Consider the following 26,055-nt stretch of genomic DNA (forward strand, 5'->3'; position numbering starts at 1 on the left):
GACCATATGTACATGGGTTTATCTCTGTGCTTTCTATCCTGTTACATTGATCTATATTTCTGGTTTTGTGCCAGTACCATACTCTCCTGATTACTGTAACTTTGTAGTATAATCTGTAGTCCAGGTGCCTGATTGCTCCAGCACCTTTTTTTCCCTCAAGTTGTATTTTGCTCTTCTGGGTCTTTTGCATTTCCATACAAATTTTGAATTTTTTTGTTCTAGTTCTGTGAAAAATGCCATTGGTAATTTGATAGGGATTGCACTGAATTTGTAGATTGGTAGGGGTAGTACAGTCATTTTCACAACATTGACTCTTCCAATCCAATAACATGGTATATTTCTCCATCTATTTATATCATATTTAATTTCTTTCATCAGTGTCTTATAGTATACTGCATACAGGTCTTTTGTTTCCTTATGTAGGTTTATTCCTAGGCATTTCATTTCTTTTGTTGCAATGGTAAATGAGAGTGTTTCCTTAATGTCTCTTCCAGATTTTTCACTCATTAGTGTGTAAGAATTCAGGAGACATCTGTGAATTAATTTGTATCCTGCTACTTTACCAAATTCATTGATTAGCTCTAGTAATTTTCTGGTAGCATCTTTAGGATTCTCTATGTATAGTATCATGTCATCTGTACACAGTGATAGCTTTACTTCATTTTTTTCTGATTTGGATTCCTTTTATTTCTTTTTCTTCTCTGATTGCTGTGGCTAAAACTTCCAATAATATGTTGAATAATACTGGTGAGAGTGGACAACCTTGTCTTGTTCTTGATCTTAGTGGAAATTGTTACAGTTTTTCACCATTGAGTACGATGTTGGCTGTAGGTTTGTCATATATGGCCTTTATTATGTTGAGGTAAGTTCCTTCTATGCCTACTTTGTGGAGGGTTTTTATTAGAAATGTGTGTTGAATTTTATTCAAAGATTTCTCTGCATCAATTGAGTTGATCATATGGTTTTTCTCCTTCAATTGTTGATATGGTGTATCACACTGATTGATTTGGATATAGGAAGAATCTTTGCATTCCTGGGATAAACCCCACTTCATCATGGTGTATGATCCTTTTAATGTGTTCTTGGATTCTGTTTGGTAGTATTTTTTTTAGGATTTTTGCATCTGTGTTCATCAGAGATATTGGCCTGTAGTTTTCTTTCTTTGTGACATCTTTGTCTGGTTTTGGTATCATGGTTATAGTGGCCTCATAGAATGAGTTTGAGAGTGTTCCTCCCTCTGCTATATTTTGGAAGAGTTTGAGAAGCATAGGTGTTAGCTCTTCTCTAAATGTTTGAAAGAATTCACCTGTGAAGCCTTCTGGTCCTGGGCTTTTGTTTGTTGGAAGATTTTAAACCATAGTTCCAATTTCAGTGCTTGTGATTGGTCTGTTCATATTTTCTATTTCTTCTTGGTTCAGTCTCGGCAGGTTGTGCATTTCTAAGAATTTGTCCATTTCTTCCAGGTTGTCCATTTTATTGGCATATAGTTCTTGTAGTAATCTCTCCTGATCCCTTGTATTTCTGCAGTGTCAGTTGGTACTCCTCCTTTTTCATTTCTAATTCTATTGCTTTGAGTCTTCTCCCTTTTTTTCTTGTTGAGTCTGGCTAATGGTTTATCAATTTTGTTTATCTTCTCAAAGAACCAGCTTTTAGTTTTATAGATCTTTGCTATCATTTCCTTCATTTCTTTCTCATTTACTTCTGCTCTGATCTGTATGATTTCTTTCCTTCTGCTAACTTTAGAGGTTTTTGTTCTTGTTTCTCTAATTGCTTTATTTGTAAGTTTAGATTATTTATTTGAGATGATTCTTGTTTCTTAAACTAGGATTGTATTGCTATAAAATTCTCTCTTAGAACTGCTTTTGCTACATCCCATGGATTTTGGGTCATCATGCTCATTGTCATTTGTTTCTAGGTATTTTTTAATTTCCTCTTTGATTTCTTCAGTGATCTCTTGGTTATTAAGTAGTGTATTGTTTATCATCCATGTGTTTGTATTTTTTACACATTTTTTCCTGTAATTGATATCTAGTCTCATAGCGTTGTGGTTTTAATAGACACTTGATATGATTTAAACTTTTTTGAATACCAAGGCTTGATTTGTGAACCAAGATATGATCTATCCAGGAGAATGTTCCATGAGCACTTGAGAAGAAAGTGTATTCTGTTGTTTTTTGATGGAATGTCCTATAAATATCAACTAAGTACATTTTGATTAATGTATCATTTAAAGCTTGTGTTTCCTTTTTTATTTTCATTTTGGATGACCTGTCCATTGGTGAAAGTGGGGTATTAAAGTCCCCTACTATGATTGTATTACTGTTGCTTTCCCCTTATGGCTGTTAGTATTTGCCTCATGTAGTGAGGTGCTCCTATGTTGTGTGCATAAATATTTACAATTGTTATATATTGTTCTTGGATTGATCCCTTAATCATCCTGTGGTGTCCTTGTTTGTCTCTTGTAATAGTCTTTGTTTTAAAGTCTGTGTTGTCTGATATGAGAATTGCTACTCCAGCTTTCTTTTGATTTCCATTTGCATGGAATATCCTTTCATTCCATTTCCTTACTTTCAGTCTGTATGTGTCTCTAGGTCTGAAGTGGGTCTCTTGTAGATAGCATATATATGGGTCTTATTTTTGTATCCATTCAGCCAGTCTATGTCTTTTGGTTGGAGCATTTAATCCAGTTACATTTAAGGTATTTATCAATCTGTATGTTCCTATTACCATTTTCATAATTGTTTTGGGTTTGTTATTGGAGGTCTTTTCCTTCTCTTGGTTTTGCTGCCTAGAGAAGTTCCTTTAGCATTTGTTGTAAAGCTGGTTTTGTGGGGCTGAATTCTCTTAGCTTTTGCTTGTCTGTAAACGTTTTAATTTCTCTGTCAAATGTGAATGAACCCACCCCCCCCAAAAAAACGAAACAAAACAAGGGCTTCCCTGGTGACGCAGTGGTTGAGAGTCTGCCTGCAGATGCAGGGGACACGGGTTCATGCCCCGGTCCGGGAGGATCCCACATTCCACAGAGCGGCTGGGCCCGTGAGGCATGGCCGCTGAGCCTGCGCGTCCGGAGCCTGTGCTCCGCAACGGGAGAGGCCACAGCAGTGAGAGGCCTGCGTACCACAACCCGCCCCCCCCCCCCCCACAAAAAAAAAAAACCAAATGTGAATGAGATCCTTGCTGGGTAGAGTAATGTTGGTTGTAGGTTTTTCCCCTTCATCACTTTAAATATGTCCTGCCACTCCTTTCTGGCTTGCAGAGTATCTGTTGAAAGATCAGCTGTTAACCTTATGGCGATTTCCTTATGTGTTATTTCTTGTTTTTCCCTTGTTGCTTTTAATATTTTTTCTTTGTATTTAATTTTTGAAAGTTTGATTAATATGTGTCTTCTTGTGTTTCTCCTTGGATTTATCCTGTATGGGACTCTCTGTGCTTCCTGGACTTGATTAACTATTTCCTTTCCTTTACTAGGGAAGTTTTCAACTATAATCTCTTGAAATATTTTCTCAGTCTCTTTCTTTTTCTCTTCTTATTCTGCGACCCCTATAATTCGAATGTTGGTGTGTTTAATGTTGTCCCAGAAGTCTCTGAGGTGTTTCTCTATTCTTTTCATTTTTTTTTCTTTATTCTGCTCGGCAGTAGTTATTTCTACTATTTTATCTTCCAGGTCACTTATCCGTTTTTCTGCCACAGTTATTCTGCTATTGATACCTTCTAGAGAATTTTTAATTTCATTTATTTTGTTGTTCATCACTGTTTGTTTGCTCTTTATTTCTTCTAGGTCTTGTTAAACATTTCTTTTATTTTCTCCATTCTATTTCCAAGATTTTGGATCATCTTTACTATCATAATTCTGAATTCTTTTTCAGGTAGACTGCCTATGTCATCTTCATTTTTTAGGTCTGGTGGGTTTTTATCTTGCTCCTTCATCTACTGTGTATTTCTCTGTCTTCTCTTAACTTACTGTGTTTGGGGTCTCCTTTTCACAGGCTGCAAGTTCGTAGTTTCCATTGTTTTTGTTATCTGCCCCCAGTGGCTAAGGTTGGTTCATTGAGTTGTGTAGACTTCCTGGTTGAGGGGACTAGTGCCTGTGTTCTGGTGGATGAGGCTAGATCTTGTCTTTCTGGTGGGCATGTCCACGTCTGGTGGTGTGTTTTGTGGTGTCTCTGGCCTTATTTTGATTTTAGGCAGCCTCTCTGCTAATGAATGGGGTTGTGTTCCTGTCTTGCTAATTGTTTGGCATAGAGTCTCCAGCACTGGAACTTGCTGATCATTGAGTGGAGGTGGGTCTGACATTGAGTTGGAGATCTCTGGGAGATTTTTGCCATTTGATATTACATGGAGCTGGGAGGTCTCTTGTGGACCAATGTCCTTAACTTGGCACTCCCACCTCAGAGGCACAGGCCTGACACCCTTTGGGAGGTCTGAGGTCTTCTGCCAGCGTTCAGTAGGAGTCATTCCACATGTAGATGTATTTCTGATATATCTGTGGAGAGGAAGGTGATCTCCACATCTTACTCTTCTGCAATCTTGAAACTCCTCCCATACAACATATTAAAGTCTCTGACAACAATTATTTTTGTCTCAAGGCCTATTCTAGGTCTGTGCAAGTATTTTAGTCTCAAATGGATAAGAAATGAAGGATAAGAAATGGAGAATTGCACACAGGAAAAGGAACCTTAAAGGCTGACCTTCCCCAAATATTTTGATTGAACTGTGTTTTTGGTTGTTTTTTTTTTTGTAACATTGAGCTGCAATGGCTGTTTGCATATTTTGGATACTAATCCTTTGTCAGTTACTTTGTTTGCAAATATTTTCTCCCAGTCTGTGGTTGTCTTTTCATTTCGTTTATGGTTTCTTTTGCTGTGCAAAATCTTTTACATTTAATTAGGTCCCTTTAAAAAAAAATGTTCATCAGTATAGGGGTAGGTCAAAAAAGATGCTGCTGTGATTTATGTCAAAGAGTGTTCTGCCTGTGTTTTCCTCTAAGAGTTTTACAGTGTCCTGTCTTACATTTAGGTCTTTAATGCATTTTGAGTTTATTTTTGTGTATGGTGTTAGGGAGTGTTCTAATTTCATTCTTTTACATGTAACTATTCAGTTTTCCCAGCACCACTTATTGGAGAGACTGTCTTTTCTCCATTGTATATCCTTGCCTCCTTTGTCATAGAGTAGTTGACCATATATGTGTGGGTTTATCTCTGGGCTTTCTATCCTGTACCATTGATCTATATTTCTGTTTGTGTGCTGGTACAATACTTTCTTGATTACTGTAGCTTTGTAGTATAGTCTGAAGTCAGGGAGTCTGATTCCTCTAGCTCTGTTTTACTTTCTCCAGATTGTTTTGGCTATTTACAGTTTTTCTGTTTCCATCAAAATTGTAATTTTTTTGTTCTAATTCTTTGAAAAATGTCATTGGTAATTTGATAGGGATTGCATTGAATCTGTGGATTAATTTGGGTAGTGCAGCCATTTTGACAATATTGATTTTTCCAAAACATGGTATATCTCTCCATCTGTTTCCATTATCTTTGATTTCTATCATCAGTGTTTTATAGTTTTGTGTGTACAGGTCTTTTGTCTCCTTAGGTAGATTTATTCCTAGGTATTTTATTCTATTTGTTGCAATGGTAATTGGGAGTGTTTCCTTAATTTCTCTTTCTGATCTTTCATCATTAGAGTATAGAAATACAAGAGATTTCTGTGCATTAACTTTATATACTGCAACTTTACTAAATTCATTGATTAGCTGTAGTAGTTTTCTGGTAGCATCTTTACGATTTTCTATATATATAGTATTTTGTCATCTGTGAACAGTGACTGTTTTACTTCTTCTTTTCCAATTTGTTTTCCTTTTATTTCTTTTTTTTTCTCTGATTGCCATGGCCAGGACTTCCAAAACTATGTTAAATAGAAGTGGAGAGAGTGGACATCCTTGTCTTGTTCCTGATCTTGGAAGAAAGCTTTCAGTTTTACACCATTAAGAATGATGTTTGCTGTGGGTTTGTCATATATGGCCTTTTTTATGTTGAGGTAGATTACCTCTATGCCCACTTTCTGGAGAGTTTTTATCATAAATGGGTGTTGAATTTTGTCAAAAGCTTTTTTTTGCATCTATTGAGATGATCATAAGCTTTTTATTCTTCATTTATTAATATGGTGCATCAAACTGATTAATTTGTGTGTGTTGAAGGATCTTTGCATCCCTGGGATAAATCCAACTTGGTAATGGTGTATGATACTTTTAATGTGTTGTTGGATTCTGTTTCCTATTATTTTTTTGAGGATTTTTGCATCTACATTCTTCACTGATATTGGTCTATAATTTTCTTTTTTTGTTATATATTTATCTGGTTTTGGTATCAGCATAATGGTGACCTCACAGAATGAGTTTAGGTGTGTTCCTCCCTCTGCAATTTTTTGGAAGCGTTTGAGTAGCAAAGGTGTTAGCTCTTCTCTAAATGTTTGATAGAATTTGCCTGTGAAGCCCTCTGGCCCTGGACTTTTGTTTACTGGAAAAAAATTATTTAATTTATTTATTTTTGGCTGCATTGGGTTTTTGTTGCTGTGCATGGGCTTTCTCCAATTGTGGTGAGTGGGGGCTACTCTTGGTTATGGTGCACGGGCTTCTCATTGTGGTGGCTTCTCTTTGTTGTTGAGCATGGGCTCTAGACACGTGAGCTTCAGTAGTTGTAGCATGCAGGCCTAGTGCTTGTGGCTTGCAGGCACTAGAGCACAGCCTCCATAATTGTGCTGCATGTGGGATCTTCCCAGATCAGGGCTTGAACCTATGTCCCCTGCATTGGTAGGCAGATTCTTAACCACTGCACCACCAGGGAAGCCCTACTGGAAGTTTTTAATTACAGTTTCAATTTCATTATTTGTGATTGGTATGTTCATATCTTCTAATTCTTCCTGGTTCATTTTTGGAAGGTTGTACGTTTCTAAGAATTTTTCCATTTCTTCCACGTTGTCCATTCTATTGGCATAGTGTTGCTTGTGTAGTCTCTTATGATCCTTTGTATTCCTGCATTGTCAGTTATAATTTCTCCATTTCATTTCTAATTTTATTGATTTGAATTCTATCCCTTTTTCCTTGATGAGTCTGGTTAAATGTTTATCAATTATTTTTATTTTCTCAAAGAATCAACTTTTAGTTTTATTGATCTTTATTATTGTTTTCTTCATTTCTATTTCATGTATTTCTGCTCTGGTTTTTATGATTTCTTTCCTTTTATTAACTTTGGGGTTTTTTGTTGTTGTTGTTGTTGTTGTTATTCTTTCTCTAGTTGCTTTAGGTGTAAGGTTAGATTTTTTATTTGAGACTTTTCTGGTTTATTAAGGTGAGATTGAATTGCTATAAACTTCCTTCTTAGAATTGTTTTTGCTGTGTCCCATAGGTTTTGGATTTTCATGTTTTCATTGTCATTTGTTTCTATGTACTTTTTGATTTCTTCTGTGATCTCTTAGTTATTTAGTAGCATAATGTTTAACCTCCATTTGTTCCTGATTTTTACAGTTTTTTTTTTTTTCCTGTAATTGATTTCTAATCTCATAGTGTTGTGGTCAGAAAAGATTCTTGATATGATTTCAATTGTTTTAAATTTACCAAGACTTGATTTGTGACCCAAGATGTGATCTATCCTGGAGAATGTTCCATGTGCACTTGAGAAGAAAGTGTATTCTGCCACTTTCGGGTGAAATATTCTATAAATATCAATTAAATCTATCTGGTCTACTTTATCATTTAAAGCTTGTGTTTCTTTGTTTATTTTCTCTCTGTATGATCTGTCTATTGATGTAAGTGGGGTGTTAAAGTCTGCCACTATTATTGTGTTACTGTCAATTTCCCCTTTTATGACTATTAGCATTTGTCTTATATATTGAGGTGCTCCTATGTTGGGGGCATGTATATTTACAATTGTTATATCTTCTTTTTTGATTGATTCCTTGATCATTATGTAGTGTCCTTTCTTGTCTCTTGCAACAGTCTGTTTTAAAGTCTATTTCTTCGAATATGAATATTGTTACTCCATCTTTCTTTTGATTTCCATTTGCATGGAATATCTTTTTCCATTCCTTCACTTTCTGTCTGTATGTGTCCCTAGGACTGAAATGGGTCTCTTGTAGACAGCTTATATATGGGTCTTGTTTTTGGATCCATTCAGCCAATCTGTGTCTTTTGGTTGGAGCACTTAATCTATTTACATTCAAGATAATTATTGATATGTATGTTCCTATTGATATTTTCTTAATTGTTTTGTGTTTGTGGGTCTTTTTCTTCTCTTGTGTTTCTCAGAGAACTTCCTTTTCATTTGTTGGAAAGTTGGTTTTGTGGTGCTGAATTCTCTTAGCTTTTGCTTGTCTGTAAAGCTTTTCATTTCTCTGTTGAATCTGAGTGAGATCCTTGCTGGGTAGAGTAATCTTGTTAGTAGGATTTTCCCTTTCATCACTTTAAATATATCCTGGCACTCCCTTCTGTCCTACAGAGTTTCTGCTGAAAAATCAGCTGATAACCTTATGGGAATTCTCTTTTATATTATTTGTTGCTTTTCCCTTGCTGCTTTTAATATTTTTTCCTTGAATTTATGTTTTATAGTTTGATTAATATGTGTCTCAGTGTGTTTCTTCTTGGGTTTATGCTATATGGGACTTTCTGTGTTTCCTGGACCTGTGTGGCTATTTCCTTTCCTATATCAGGGAAGTTTTTGACTATATTCTCTTCAAATATTTTCTCAGACCCTATCTTTTTCTCTTCCTCTTCTGGGACCCCTATAATTTGAATTTTGGTGAATTTAATTTGCCCCAGAGGTCTCTGAGAGTGTCCTCATTTCTTTTCAGTCTTTTTTCTTTATTCCATTCCATGGCAGTTATTTTCACCATTCTATCTTCCAGTTCACTTATCTGTTCTTCTGCCTCAGTTATTCTGTTATTGATTCCTTCTAGTGTTTTTTTTTTTTTCATTTCAGTTATTGTGTTGTTCATTACTGTTTGTTTGTTCTTTAGTTCTTATAGGTTCTTGTTAAACATTTCTTTTATTTTCTATATCCATACCTCCATTTCTATTTCTATTTGGATCATCTTTACTATTGTTACTCTGAATTCTTTTTCAGGTATGTTGCCTATTTCCTCTTCCTTTATTTGTAGATTTTTACCTTAATCCTTCATCTGTAACATATTTTTTGGTCATCTCATTTTTTGATGTGTTGGGCTGTGTTCCTATCTTGCTGATTGTTTGGACTGAGGCATCCACCACTGGAGTTTGCAGGCAGTTGGTTGGAGGCAGGTCTTGTTGCCGAGATGAGGGCCTCTGGGAGAGCTCACACTGACTAATATTCCTGGGACCCGAAGATCTCTGTTAGTCCAGTGGTTTGGACTTGGTGCTCCAACCACAGGTGCTCAGGTCTCCTCTATGTTAATTATGTCAGTGTCTTTTGTCATACATTTTGGGTTTTTTCCTTCACTTTGTCATTTGCCAAACTCTCTCATGGAGTTTCCTGACATACAGTATTTAACAAATATATCTATACCTGTATCTATATCCATGTTCATACTCAAACCAACCATCTGTTTCATTTTAGTTTTGTCTTGAGTGTTATTTTTTGAAAATTTTCACTCCTTTCCAATTTATTTTGAATTTATATTCATTTTAAGATGTGAGAAAGAAACACATTTTTATGATTAGCACAAAGTTTCACCAGAATATATATTATGGACAATATTTCTGTAGGATGTTACCAGGGGTTAGTCAAAAGAAAGAGTCTATGATCAAGTAAATTTGGGAAACACAAGGTTTAAACAAAACCATCAGGTTTCTTTATGGCAAAATTATCAGAGTGGAGCCTATTCATTGCAATATTATTTGAAATAGCAAAACACTAGGAGCAATCCTAATATAAATCAATATCATGACAGATAAATGAGTTATGTTTTATTTGTATACAAAGTAATACTATACAGCTGTAAAGAAAAAAAATGTGACTATTTGCTTAATACTAAGGGGAAAGGATATCTGAGTTAAACTGTAAGTGGAAAAAACAAGAATATGGTACATCATATATGATAGTTTGTGTTAAGAAAGGAAACAATTAGAATATATAGTGAAAACATTTTAGATAAGCAGAAAGGAAATGTGGAAAGCTCACAAGAAACTAAGAACAAAACAAATGGAGAGAAATACCATATTCTTGGATTGGAAGGAAAAATATTGTGAAAATGACTATACTACCCAAAGCAATCTACAGATTCAATGCAATCCCTATCAAATTACCAATGGCATTTTTTTAAAGAACTAGAACAAAAAAATCTTAAAATTTGTATGGAGACACAAAAGACCCAAAGAGCCAAAGCAGTATTCAGGGAAACAAAAGGAGCTGGAGGAATCAGACTCCTGACTTCAGACTATACTACAAAGCTACAGTAATCAAGACAATATGGTACTGGCAAAAAAAGAGAAGCATAGATCAATAGAATAGGATAGAAACCCCAGAGATAAGGTCACTCACCTAAGGTCTACTAAACTATGACAAAGGAGGCAAAGGTATACAATGGAGAATAGACAGTCTCTTCAATAAGTGGTGCTGGGAAAACTGGACAGCTACATGTAAAAGAATGAAATTAGAACCCTCCCTAACACCATACACAGAAATAAACTCAAAATGGATTAGAGTCCTAAATGTAAGACCACACACTGTAAAACTCTTAGAGAAAAACATATAAGACCCATATATAATGAAGGAAACAATGGCAAAGATCAATAAAATTAAAAGCTGGTTCTTTGAGAAGATAAACAAAATTGATAAACCATTATCCACACTCATCAAGACAAAAAGGGAGAAGACTCAAATCAATAGAATTAGAAATGAAAAGGGAGAAGTAACAACTGACACTGCTGAAGTACAAAGGATCATGAGAGATTACTACAAGCAACTCGATGCCAATAAAATGGACAATCTGGAAGAAATGGACAAATTCTTAGAAATGCACAACCTGCCGAGACTGAACCAGGAAGAAATAGAAAATATGAACAGACCAATCACAAGCACTGAAATTGAAACTGTGATTTAAAATCTTCCAACAAACAAAAGCCCAGGACCAGACGGCTTCACAGGCGAATTCTATCAAACATTTAGAGAAGAGCTAACACCTATGCTTCTCAAACTCTTCCAAAAGATAGCAGAGGGAGGAACACTCCCTAAACTCATTCTATGAGGCCACCATCACCCTGATACCAAAACAAGACAAAGACGTCACAAAGAAAGAAAACTACAGGCCAATATCACTGATGATCATAGATGCAAAAATCCTCAACAAAATACTAGCAAACAGAATCCAACAGCACATTAAAAGGATCATACACCATGATCAAGTGCGGTGTATTCCAGGAATGCAAGTATTCTTCAATATATGCAAATCAATCAACGTGATACACCATATCAACAAACTGAAGGAGAAAAAGCATATGAGCATCTCAATAGATTCAGAAAAAACTTTTGACAAAATTCAACACCCATTTATGATAGGAACCCTGAAGAAGGTAGGCATACAGAGAACTTTCTTCAACATAATAAAGGCCATATATGACAAACCCACAGCCAACATCGTCCTCAATGATGAAAAACTAAAACCATGTCCACTAAGATCAGGAACAAGACAAGGTTGCCCACTCTCACCACTCTTATTCAACATAGTTTTGGAAGTTCTAGCCACAGCAATCAGAGAAGAAAAAGAACTAAAAGGAATCCAAATTGGAGAAGAAAAAATAAAGCTGTCACTGTTTGCAGATGACATGATACTATACATAGAATATCCTAAAGATGCTACCAGAGAACTACTAGAGCTAATCAATGAATTTGGTAAAGTAGCAGGATACAAAATTAATGCACAGAAATCTCTGGCATTCTTATACACTAATGATGAAAAATCTGAGAGTGAAATTAAGAAAACTCTCCCATTTACCATTGCAACAAAAAGAATAAAATATCTAGGAATAAACCTATCTAAGGAGACAAAAGACCTGTACACAGAAAATTATGACACTGATGAAAGAAATTAAAGATGATGGAGAGATATACCATGTTCTTGGATTGGAAGAATCAACATTGTGAAAATGACTCTACTACCCAAAGCAATCTACATATTCAATGCAATCTCTATCAAACTACCACTGGCATTTTTTACAGAACTAGAACAAAACATTTCACAATTCGTATGGAAACACAAAATACCCCGAATAACCAAAGCAATCTTGAGAACAAAAAATGGAGGTAGAGGAATCAGGGTCCCTGACTTCAGACTATACTACAAAGCTAGAGTAATCAGGACAGTATGGTACTGGCACAAAAATAGAAATATAGATCAATGGAACAGGATAGAAAGCCCAGAGATAAACCCACACACATATGGTCACCTTGTCTTTGATAAAGGAGGCAAGAATATACAATGGAGAAAAGACAGCCATTTCAATAAGTGGTGCTGGGAAAACTGAACAGGTACATGTAAAAGTATGAAATTAGAACAATCCTTAACACCATACCAAAAAATAAACTAAAAATGGGTTAAAGATCTAAATGTAAGGTCAGACACTATCAAACTCCTAGAGGAAAACATAGGCAGAAAACTCTATGACATAAATCACAGAAAGATCCTTTTTGACCCACCTCCTAAAGAAATGGAAATAAAAATAAAAATAAACAAATGGGACCTAATGAAACTTAAAAGCTTTTGCACGGCAAAGGATACCATAAACCAGACCAAAAGACAACCCTCAGAATGGGAGAGAATAGTTGCAAATGAAGCAACTGACAAAGGATCAATCTCCAAAATTTATAAGCAACTCATGCAGCTCAATAATGGAAAAACAAAAAACCCAATCTAAAAATGGGCAGAAGACCTAAATAGACATTTCTCCAAAGAAGATATAGAGATTGCCAACAAACACATGAAAGAGTGCTCAACATCATGAATCATTAGAGAAATGCAAATCAAAACTACAATGAGATATCATCTCACACCAGTCAGATTGGCCATCATCAAAAAATCTAGAAACAATAAATGCTGGAGAGGGTGTGGAGAAAAGGGAACACTCTTGCACTGTTGGTGGGAATGTAAATTGATACAGCCACTATGGAGAACAGTATGAAAGTTCGTTAAAAAACTACAAATAGAGCTACTATACGACCCAGCAATCCCAGTACTGGGCATATACCCTGAGAAAACCATAATTCAAAAAGAGTCATGTACCAAAATGTTCATTGCAGCTCTATTTACAATAGCCAGGATATGGAAGCAACCTAAGTGTCCATCAACAGATGAATGGATAAAGAAGATGTGGCACATATATACAATGGAATATTACTCAGCCATAAAAAGAAATGAAACTGTGTTATTTGTAGTGAGGTGGATGGACCTGGAGTCTGTCATACAGAGTGAAGTAAGTCAGAAGAAGAAAAACAAATACTGTATGCTAACACATATATGTGGAATCTAAGGAAAAAAATGTCATGAAGAACCTAGGGGTAGGATTGGAATAAAAACACAGACCTACTAGAGCATGGCCTTGAGGATATGGGGTGGGGTAAGGATAAGCTGTGACGAAGTGAGAGAGTGGCAAGGACATATATACACTACCAAATGTAGGGTGGATAGCTAGGGGAAAGCAGCCGCATGGCACAGGGAGATCAGCTATGTGGTTTGTGACCACCTAGAGGGGTGGGGTAGGGAGGGTGGGAGGAGGGAGATGCAAGAGGGAAGAGATGTGGGAACATATGTTTATGTATAACTGATTCACTTTGTTGTAAAGCAGAAACTAACACACCATTGTAAAGCAATTTTACTCCAATAAAGATGTTAAAAAAAAATCTCCAGCTAATTATAATCATGAGTGTTTCTGTTTTCTGACATAGTTTCCTTTCCCAGGATTAGTGGTAATATTTGTAATTCAGATAAGCACATCTTACTTCATGCTAAAACTTTACCACAAAGTTATGTACAAAGAAGGTTAATTAACAGAAAATGACATATGGCCAATATTAATGATTCAGGGAAGCTGAAATTCCCCAGGCTGCCTAAATCTCATTCTTTGGGATGTATTTCTCATTTTTCATCCTTATTACAGACTTTTTCTTGGCCGTTTGGTGAGCCCTCTGAAAAAGAAATATTGGCTCATTCATCTTCCTTGTCCTCATGGGTATTACCCCATAACCTTCGAGGGCCACGGCAACTTGACAGCCTGCAGAGCATCCTCAAGAGTGGGCTTGCATCCAAATAATTTTGTATGCTACTGAATTTGCATTTTGCAAAGCCAAATATTTCTTCTTTATACTTTAATTTTTCTTTTACTGTGCTTTTTCTCTCCATTGGGAAGAGTTAATTTTGGTTACCCGTGAAATTTTTCTTCCTCACCAGTCAATCACTATACCATTATAGGACTTCCTAGGTAGTTTCACAGTTTCACGAGAGGAGTCACAGCTGCCAATTTGCTAAAATTATGGCATGACTCAATCACAAACAATGACAATACTATATTAATAATGAACTCAAGTCTCCAGTTTCATGAATGTTATAATGTTAGAATAACATTCCATAACTGCAGATTGTAGACATAAACAGTGGATGGCAGAAGACATTGAACCTGTCCCTGCAGGGGTCTAGGGATGTAGCTAGAAGCAGCCTGCTTATGAAGTTTGCTGTTTTATCTTACTAGTCAGCTAAGGGAAATCAGTAGAGTAATCAATTTTCAAAGAAGGAGATTAGTTTAAAAAAATTATTTACATATGCATACACACATATATATTGACATCAAATTGTAGAAACATGTTTAATGACATAAGAAATTCTTTATGATATGGTAAATTGTGGATTATAATATGTAAATACAAATGACTCAAACTGTGAAAAAAATTCAACCCCATTCCAAATAAGAGAAATGAATTTTTAACTTTAGTGGACAAAAATCTAAAATCTTGACAATATAATCTGTTGACAAGGCTGTGGAGAAACAGAGACTTTCACACATTTCTGGTGGGAATGTAAATTAGTATGGAGGGCAAATATAAAAATTTGACTCAGCTATTCCATTTTTGGGATTTTTATGCTACACATAGCCTTACATGATAAATGTAAAGGTTATTCATGACAACACTCCAATAGCAAAAGGCTGGAGACAATCCCAAGTCCACTAAAAGTGACTGGTTAAATAATACTGTACATTTATAACATGGAGTACTGCGTAGCTGAAGAAAAGAAGAGAGAAGCTCTTCATGAACTGATATGAAAAGATCTCTAAGACGTATTAAGTTAAATAAAAAACAGGGTACAGAACCATGTGCATAATAAGCTACATTTTGTGTTACAAAAAGGGAAACAATCTATATTTGTGTTGACCTGTAGGTACAGAAGACACTTCAAAAGAAACTAAGAACAATATTTCCCTGGATGGAAATTCATCAAAATGTTAGAGCCTTTGTAAATGATGGGAATAAGGATGATTAAAGAAATTATAAGAATTTTCATTATACCCCATAACTTATTTATATTTTAAAATGCAAAATGAAGTTTTTAATGATTTTCCAGGAAGATGAACCAAGTCTATATGTAGCATTTTGTAGCCCAGATGTACGTGCTTATGAATAATAGCAGCAAGGGATGAGTGCTGTGGAGAGTCTATGGGCTTGTTCTCTGGTTAACATTTGTCACATCCTTCCAGGGACAATAATTTGTCCTAACCCCCCTTAGACCAATTGGAAAATTTCCAAATGGGCTGACACATAGGAGTCAGCAAGGCAAAATGCAAGTAAACATGAGAATGAAATGGGGCCCATCTATACTTTGGCTTATTCAGAGATGAGTACTTATGAATGTCACCCCAGGCACAGCCTACACTTCAGAAGATAATTTCTTATGGAGGAAATTTGGGGTTATCCTAATGTAAGCAGTATCTTGAGAGCTTGTAAAAGCAAAAATCTTTGGATAGCATTTAATTTTAAGTTAAATAAAAATGAAACATAAATTTCAGAAAAAGTGCATAAGTCAAACTACTTGGTATTATGAGTAATTTTAAAGCAAACACTCATGTTACTACCATTGTGCTGGAGAAATATAATGACATATCCTCAGAAGCAAGTCCTAGTGTCCCTTCTTGATCACATCCCTTTCTGTCCCTTGAAAGATAATCACAGACTTCACTTTCATGGTGACTACTTCTTTGCTTGCAGTTGTAGTATTACCACCTTTCATTTTGCTTGTTTTAAAACCTTATCTACAGGAGCCATTTATGCTGCATGGAGCTACATTTTGTTCATTCTGTCAACTACATAATATTCCATTGCATGCTTGTACCACATTTAAAATATCCATCTAACTGAAGATGGACATTTGGAATATCTCCAGTTTAGGGCTTTAAGGATGATGCTGATATAAACAATATCTAGATGTATGTTGGTTCATAGCATGAGTTTTTCTAGGGTAATTAATTACCCCTGAGTGAAATTGCAGGGTTATGGGGTATGAATAATTTCTTCTTTTCTAGATACTACTAAATGTTTTCCATTGTGGTTTTATCAATGTATACTTTTAGCAGTCTACTAAGGTTCTTCACCAAAAGTTCTAAATGCTTAGTTTAGTCAGACTTCTGAACAGTTGCTAGTCTAACAGGTGGATAGTAAGATCTCATTATGGTTTTAATTTTCATTTCACTGTTGATGAATGAAGTTATGTGCTTCCTTATATATTAATTGGTCATTTAATATATAAGGATATCTTTTGCCTGTTCTTTTATTGGATTGCCTTTCTTTAAAAGTGCTTAACTTAATCCATGTATTAATAAGAATCTAAATGATAAATGATCAGGGTTAGATGTTAACCATGTAGCCAGAAGGCAAATGAAGCAATCTAAGATTTTCACAAAACCTTTTAGTGTAATTATCTGGCATACATTATTCATCAGATGAACTGGGCCTAAGCATTTGCCCATCTCACTCTCTGCTGCCAGTTTTCTGCCCATACACCCAGATCAAAGAATGATTCTAACAACAGTAGGTAACATTCACTAGATTCTTTCCAATGTGCATGGCACTGAGCTAAGCAAGTACCTTATTTACTTCTCCCAACACCTCTATATGGACTGTACTATTAGGCTTAGAAGCTTGAATAACTTGAAAATTATGACTCAACTAGAGAGAGATGTAGCTGGGAGTTGATCCCTCATTTAACTCTCAAGCCTATGCTCCTACCCTGTCTCAAAATAAAGTTTCCTTATGGTTTCAAATTTGGAATTACTGTGTACTGTGGAAATAGCAATCATTAGTTCTAATAGAAGAGAATGTAATAAAGTACTTAGTTTAGAACTGATGGAATTTAAATTCCCTAAAAAATATATCATGATGCATTATGACAGATACTGACAAAAATAAAATAAGTTTGCATAAAGCTTACACTTATGTTTGTATCACAGACAATATGTGAATGGCAAATGTGGACTCTTTCAACTTATTACTGCATCTATAAACAATTCATACATCTTGAATAGACAAAATCAGGAGCTCTTAATCCAGGCCTGTTTTGTTTAGGTTAAAATCATGAAATAAACAATAATGGCAAACCTAACCATGCATCCAGTAGCAGTTACCCAAAATTCTTTAAAGGTAACTTGAAAGAACAGTCCAAAATGTTGAGTCTCAAAGGGACTTTCTAATCATTAGTAAGCATAAAATAGCAAAATGTTTAAAAGTAAAACACTAAACACTACTGTTTCTTGCATGAGATCCCAGAGATCTATGAGAAAATAAACCTTTATTTCCAAGTTAAAATTTGAATTTGTTAAAAGATAAAAGAACTGTGCTTATTTGAAGCAAAAAGTTGCAGAAAGGTGATCAGACTTTGAAAAGATCACAAGAACTAAGAACTGAGCTAAGGTCCATGAAATTGACAGCAGTTTCTGAAACAGTTTATATAACGAGTTTTAATTCGGAGGGCTTTTTTTCCCCCTTTTGAGGGAAGCTTCTGGCTTGAACATGTTCATGGGTCCTGTACAGCTTGTAAAGCTATGTTCTTTTTCCTGCTGTGACTCTGCTCAGGCTTGTAGTTTCATTTGAAAGAAAAATGTTCAATATCTCCTAGGCTAAGCATTAATCCTCCCACTGCCTGATCAATTAAATCCTGCTGTCTGTGTCTGGAGGGTAAAGTCTGAGCTTTATGTATTGCTTTCTGGCAAGCCACATTTCCATACTCCATGGAACAGATTCAGTAGTGTAACTCTGTGTGCAACAGGCTTTTAGACACTCAAACCTAGAGGTCCAACAGGTACAGTGTCTCATTTTACCTTTTAATAAGTTCAAAGGTCTATAATGATTCTATTATACTGTCTAATGAATTTAGTTCAATAACAGCATCTTATCCTTTGTATGGCATTTAATAGCTTACAAGGTGAGAATACATTATCTTGTTTGCTCTTCAAAACAGTTTTTTATGTGAGGCAGTGCTTTATCATGTTCCATTTAACAACAGGGAGAGACTGTGCTCTTGCCTAGGGTCACATAGCTAGAAACTGGCAATCTTGTAATTAAAACCCAGATCTTCTGATTCTAACACAAGTGGTCTTTTACAATTCACTTAATAAACCCAAGAATGGAAAATTATAGAGGACTTTCAAAAGGAGCCATATTATCAATGTGCTTTGAATCCAGAGAACTGATGATAATATAAATGTCACATTGCTGCTCACTTGAATAGAACAAAAAAAAAAGAATAAGCCATTTTAATGTTGCCTCTAAGATAAGAAATCTTGGGAAATGTGCCAAGATAGCTTTAAAAAACACTAAATGCGATCGGTCAGGCCACTGGAAGAGAAACAGGCCTGTCCTGTGGGGGACCTGTAACTCATAAGGTCTCAATGTTCTGGCCTTGCCTTCCCATGCATTTCACATGTATAGGTATTTTCCAGCTGCAAAATCCTAGAAGGTAGATGTTTTGGTTTAGTTTTCCCCAGAGACACATCCTGAGCTAAAGATTCAAGTGCAAATGACTTATTTGGAAGGAGGAAGAAACACCAGTAGGGAGTGGGGCTAACAAAGGGTGGGTCATTGAGCTAGCTGCTACCAGGGTGACTGGAGATTAATCCCAAGAGGAAACCCTGAACACAGTAAAACACACACCTCAGAGACCTCCCACCTGAAGGGGGAGGAAGCTGGGGTGTTCATATGCCACCTTCCATCAGTTTTTGTTTTTGTTTTTTGGTTGAGTTGGGTCTTTGTTGCTGTGTGCAGGTTCTCTCTAGTTGCGGTGAGCGGGGACTACTCTTCATTGTGGTGCGCGGGCTTCTCATTGTGGTGGCATCACATGTTGCGGAGCACAGGCTCTAGGCGTGTGGGCTTCAATAGTTGTGGCTCGCAGGCTTCAGAGCACAGGCTCAGTAGTTGTGGTGCACTGGCTTAGTTGCTCCAAGGTATGTGGGACCTTCCCAGACCAGGGCTCGAACCCCTGTCCCCTGCATTGGCAGGTGGATTCTTAACCACTGCACCATCAGGGAAGTTCCCCCATCAGTTGTTTTTGAGAGCTGCTGGGAGTGTGGAGGGAAGGATAATTCCCTTACCCTCTGGCATGCTGTGCAAGAGGGCAAAATGGCATTCTATACAGTAGGAAAAGGTTCCCAGGCAAAGAAATGCAGACACTGGCAGGGAAAAGTCACTTGTAAGAGGGACACGGTAGTGTGCCCAAATGGTATGCTATAACAGGTTCCAGGTCTTATATTTTAAAACTTTTCATTCAAAGTCCAGAATAGTATTTGGGACATAATAGTCTTCTGATACGTATGGACACATCAACCTAACATAGAGTGGTTGTGAGAAATGTTTACAAATAAAACCCTAACATACAAATTAAATACTAACCAACAAAAGAACAAAAGAAAGAAGGAACAAGAAAAGGCAAAGAAGGCACTGGAATTCATCTCTACTCACACTTTCTCATAAATCTTGTTGGGATGCTCCGGCCATTCAATCATGCACACCACTCGGTTGGGCATGGTCTCTGTGGTTGAGTAGTAGCCCTGGGGGAAGGCCAGGAGGAGAGCCAGCACCCAGATGACACAGATGACCACCTTGGTGGCTGTGGCCGACAGCCGGGGCTGGAGGGGGTGGATGATGGCCATGTACCTGGAACAGAGAAGAAAGGACAAAATTCCAATTTGGTCACCAAAATCTGCATTAGTGATTATGCATTGTTCCTGCCCAGTGAAAAATTCTCCAGAAACCATTTGAGTCCTGGTAATTTTTTTCTTTTTCATAGTCTATCCTTAAGCTTTGTGACTTTTATGACATAAATGCTAAACTCAGCCATATATTTTTAATATTTTAGAACCCATTAGCAACATTCCAGGAGAGAAATTTTCATCCTTGTCCTTGTGCTAAGGACATGATGCCTAAGTATATGTCAGTGTCTTACAGTGAAATAAGAACAACTTTGTGAATTTGGTCAATGTAAAGCCTATCTTTACCTTTTTTGGATTAAGAAATAATTGTGATAAAAATAGTTTTTAAAGTCCTGGTGTGGCAATTTAAAAGGCTAGCAATCCTGTACAGGTCCATACAATTTGAAGGGAAGTGAATGTGTACGAATGAGAAGGCAGTGGCCTAAAGCCAACAAAAAGCCAATAGCTCCTGGAGAAATCTTCACCAATTCTTTGAACATCTAGAAGTCAGTGTATGGCACAAAGTATGTTTCATGAAGAGAAAAAGACTCTCCACCTCCCGAGACAGACACACTTGAGTATATCAAAGCCCAGGCTAGATGAAACCTCTCTGCAGGAAGAGGGAAGCTAAGTGAATGATGACTTTAGGTCTGGAGCCATTTCTCCATCTCTTACTTGGGATCAAGCACTGAGTGGTGTCATCTGGATGAGTGTCCACGTCTGAATTTGTGTATAGACTTTGAGATTCAGCAGAGATTTTAGTATTAACAAATATTCCAATCAGCATTTCATATCAGTTATAGTCACATCAATTCTGCTTCCTGCATTGAAAAAGTCATCTACCTTTTAAAGGGATAGGTTTAGCACAGTCCCCTAATACCCCTGCCCCGAGCTTTTGAGGTGTGTGGTGGACAGGAACAAAGCAACTTGGGATGGAACACAGCTCACGCCCCTTCTAGGGTACTGCTCCCTTCCCCCATGTTGTGAGGACCCCTCCTGCCTGGAAGCTTGTTCTTCAGAGGATGCTAGACTCAAAGTGGCTGCAGTCAGGTACTCGCACCTCACTGGCCTGGTTACAGAGTCCTCACTTGGGGAAGGGGAGCCATGCCAACCTCTTTTCCCATCCCTTTGTTACTATTTTGCACTCTTAACACCTGCCAATAAATATTGTCTACACTGAAAACAATTTTTTTTTTTTGCAGAGTTCATGGATCCATCCCTTAAAATATGCATTTTATTTTTCAGAGTAGGAATTATGTCTTATACCGCCTTTGGGGTTTAAGTATCTGACAAAATCTCCAAATCATGCATTTGATTCTCTGACAGGCAGGTGTTTCTAGCTTCCATGGGACTGAATAGTCAATGGAGACTTCAGAAATGAACAGACAAATAGAACAGCTGTCAGCTGGCTCCACATAATTCCACATAATTCTTTTTTAGTCTTTGGACTCTAGGATCTCTAGGCTGGAACTGGGGCCAGGGTTACAAGGAAAGCAATTTCATTCAGTATGTGTTCTACAAATTCACACTGTGCACCTGCCGCATGCAGAACACTGTGTTTCCTTGTGAACTCCGAGATTCTAATTTCTCCAAGGAGAAAACGCATATAAATAAACGGCCACAAAACATGACAGTAGGATATGTGACCTCAAGTGGTAATCTGATAAATACCTCAGAGCCTTAGGGAGATTCAGAATGGCAGGTGGGCTATTGAAGTGGCTTAAAGGGATGTGCTTTGCTGGATTTGGGGTGAGCCTGCTGAGCATCCGGCTTGAAGGGCAAGAAGCATTCAGAGACTTCTTCCCTTCTCCATGTTATGATTAGTTAGATCTTCCCTGTCTGAGAAGATTGATGGCTCAGTTTTCATGAAGACTGCTCTGATTGTCCTTTTATCATCCTAAACTTTAGACTACCTTTTCCCAGATTTTCTTGCTAGGGACCTAGGCTTTCCTTCTCTGGTCTGTAAGAGCAATGGCGCTGACAGTGTTCAGTATATGAAAGTATACTAGGATGCCTCAGGTCAGCTTTTACATATGTAATCAGAACTGATGATAGCTCCCTGGAAGGAAATCCCCAGGATCTTTTCCTTCTCCCTCTTTTAGAAAGTGGTTAGGTAGTCTTTTTTTAAAATTTATTTTATTCAGGTATTGTTGATGTAGAATATTGTGGTAGTTTCTACTGTACACCAAAGTGGTTTATATATATACATTCTAAGGGTTGATAGTAATTTTTTTCCTTGTGATGAGAGCTCTTAGGATTTATTCTCTTAACAACTTTCATATATAACATAGAGCAGTGTCAATTATATTTATCATGTTGTACATTACATCCCTAGTACTTTTTTATCTTATAATGAAAAGTTTGTACCTTTTGGCTACTTTTACCCAATTCCCACTCCCCCAACCCCACCTCTGAAAACCACAAATTTGATCTTCTTTTTCTATGAGTTTGTTTGTTTTTGAAGTATAACACTATGTTAGTTCCTGGTATACAGCATAATGATTGGATATTTCTATGCAGTTCAAAATGATCACCATAAGAAGTCTGGTTATGATCTGTCACCATAAAAAGATATTACATAATTATTGACTTCCCACACTGTACATTTCATACCCATGTCTCTACTCTTACTTGAGTATTTTAGTCATGACATATCAGCAAGTCACTGTGCCCCTCCTTTGTCAAACACACAAAAGTGTCAGCATGACCCTGAAAAAGTTATCACCTATTTGGGAAATCTAATTATGCTTTAACAAAAAGACACTAAGTGTAGGTAGTCTTGAAGTCAAGAGAGAGCAGAATTAGGAAAAGACTTGCAAAAGATATTGTGGTGGAGGTGAGTAGTAACCTATAAATCTCTGGGCGAATTTCCCTGGTTGATTTGGTGGCTATAAAGTCTGTTACTCAACTACCATCTACAGAGCATTGAAAGGGTGAAGACAGGGACTTCCCTGGTGGCACAGTGGTTAAGAATCTGCCTGCCAATGCAGGGGACACGGGTTCAAGCTTTGGTTCGGGAAGATGCCACATGCCACGGGGCAAATAAACCTGTGCATCACAACTACTGACCCTGTGCTCTAGAGCACATGAACCACAAATACTGAGACTGCACGTCACAACTACTGAAGCCCGCGTGCCTAGAGCCTGTGCTCCGCAACAAGAGAAGCCACTGCAATGAGAATCCCATGCACCACAATGAAGAGTAGCCCCCGCCTGCAGCAACTAGAGAATACCCGCACGCAGCAAGGAAGACCCAATGCAGCCAAAAATAAATAAATAATAAATAAATTTATATATAAAAAAAGAAACGGGAAAGACAACTCTCAACCTGCAGTGAATCAAGCATTGTCTGGCTACTTCCAGTATACTGCAGACCTGATGACCTTCCATACTTGGGGTGGTATCCTGAAAAGAATCCTGAGAAGTCTAAATTTCCCTCTTGGTTCTGCCTCTTTCCTGCTGCCTGACAGCAATGAAACCTTTGTTTCCTCTTTAGTCATGGGATGGTTGTGGCAATCTTAGAATCAGAGCCAGTGGAATGTGGATTTGTGCCATCACTATTCTCTTCTTTCCAATTTGCTGAAGGGCTGGACCTGGTTGGTCATGACTAGAGTCTCTTTTGAGTGTTTGTATTAAAATTGTAGAATTGCTTACCGAAGCATTTCCCAGAGACAATATCTTTCCCCTACAAAGCTGGACATGCAGCCATGAAGATGCCTGTCTCAGCTTCAGCACCACCCAGGCTCCTGCTTTCACGGTGTCTGTGCATTCTCAGACTTCACAGGAGCTTAGAGAGGATGCACAAGGGAGAATGTGGTGATTACACTGTCCCTTTTGGATATTATCTCGAATGCAAATTTTTAATTTACTTTTAACTCAGAATAAATGTTCAGACTTAAATAAATTTAACCTAACAGTCATCCTCATGGCCGAATTGGTGATACATGGCTTAGAATCTAATGTGACTGGGGCTTAAGGGGGATCGCAAAGCATATTGGTGCTGTAGCTCCAAATGGGTGGCAGAAAGCCATATTTTATTTTTATTGAAAAAATTGTAATTTGGAAGCCCATTTCAGTTGACTCTGCCATTTCCTGAGTGTAGGAGCTATTTCAGTGACAGATGAAAGTATTGTACACATAAAGCCAGAGAGACTACGAAAGATTGACTTTAAAAAACATAGGGGCTTCCCTGGTGGCGCAGTGGTTGTGAGTCTGCCTGCCGATGCAGGAGACACGGGTTCGTGCCCCGGTCCGGGAAGATCCCACATGCCACGCAGCGGCTGGGCCCGTGAGCCATGGTCGCTGAGCCTGCGCGTCGGGAGCCTGTGCCCCGCAACGGGAGAGATCACAACAGTGAGAGGCCCGCGTACCGCAAAAAAAACCCCACAAAAAACAAAAAACAAAACAAAAAATATATATTTTTTCATTTGTATGAAATAGAGCCATTTATAAATCTCCTTCTTCCCTTTTTTCCTTTCTTCTTTCTCTCTCTTGCAATTCTCACTTCTGGGGCTTGTGTAATGCACTTCTTTCTTATTTACCCCAAATCTAATACCACTTGGATGACTTGTCTGCAGAAGGATGCATATTTCCTTTCTTACTGTCCATTTGTATTTTGGATTCCATTAACATGCATTTATTTATTTATTTCTAACCACCCTGAACAATTCTTGCTTATTCACTTGTAAGTTTTCACAGAGTAAGTGCTGCAAGCCCCAGGAAATTACATTCAATAAATATTTATTGACTACATTGTGCTCATGGAACTAGAAGACAGTCAATGAAATGTCTTTCTAGTTTATTAATTAATCATCAGGCTACCAGAGAGACTGTCTGGAGGCTGTGTGGGATGTGGATTATGTTTTCCACTTCAGGTTGTTTTAGTCCCATGGCGGGCCATGAGCTCTGATTTGAATTGTATGTGGCCTCTCTGATGAAAACTTGCAGTGCTGTCTTCCTCCTGCATGATTTTGCTTTATAAAAAGAACTCTCCATATAGTGCTTTAAGTCTGGCAAAATATAAGCCTGCACATTTTTAAAACCACAGAGTGAAACAATCTTATTGTGAGAAAGAATTCCAATCTTTTGACAAGCTGCAGTATTCTCATAACTTTCACCTATATCAGCCCTAAGTCATTTGGCAAAGAGAATGTCTTCCTTGGCTAGGAGATCTGTCTTACCACAACCTTCTTCTACACTTTCCCCTCCAATTCCAGTCCTTGCTCTCCCTTATCCCCACTCACTTCTTCCTGTGATGGTACAAGTTTCCTATGAGGGATTGCATCTCCCTGGGTTCAAATGACCAGGAGGGGTGACAGCTGAGAGCATGGCTATCTCTTCTTTCTTTATCCTCCACAGATTCTTTGAGGATGGTAGTTGCTGTGACTTATTCATGCTAGTATCCTTGGCTTCCTCAGTGCCTAGGATATAGTAAATACTCAATGAAAGCTTAATTTAATAAATGAATATACAAATTTCTTGGCACATTGCAGGGGCTCTGTAAATGGTTGTTGAATAAAAATACATGCAGCAGGAGAAGTACATGCATATTATACCTTTGTTTCTCCCAGTCTGAACATATGTGAGAATAATTATTGCTCAGTGTTTTCTGTCATACAGACATCCAGGATCATCCTGCAGGAGTGATCTCACTGGACCCAGGTCTTCAGAATCTCCTAGCTCTTGACATTAAGCCCTTAAATTCTCAATAAGTATTTGTCAAATAAATTCTGCATTGACCAGTATTTTGGGAACTATACAAAATAAAACTCAGTCTTTCTACATGGCATCACCCTTTGGCTCTTCCTCTGAACAAGAGGTCACTTCATCCTTTCTCCTACTCCCCTCCCTTCCATTATAAGTAGCACATAGTC

The 26,055-nt window shown here is 37.4% G+C and overlaps 1 protein-coding gene across 1 annotated transcript in view; it reads right to left on the minus strand.

Moving 5' to 3' along the window:
• TACR1 (tachykinin receptor 1) overlaps positions 1–26,055 on the minus strand; it is a 259,672-nt gene that overhangs the window by 111,522 nt on the left and 122,095 nt on the right. Inside the window, exon 2 of the mRNA XM_059079627.2 lies at positions 19,953–20,147. Within this exon, the coding sequence (XP_058935610.1) occupies positions 19,953–20,147 (195 nt within the window). The remainder of the gene's footprint in view (positions 1–19,952; positions 20,148–26,055) is intronic.

Source organism: Kogia breviceps, chromosome 11, assembly GCF_026419965.1.
Source record: "Kogia breviceps isolate mKogBre1 chromosome 11, mKogBre1 haplotype 1, whole genome shotgun sequence".
NCBI classification, from domain to species: domain Eukaryota; kingdom Metazoa; phylum Chordata; class Mammalia; order Artiodactyla; family Physeteridae; genus Kogia; species Kogia breviceps.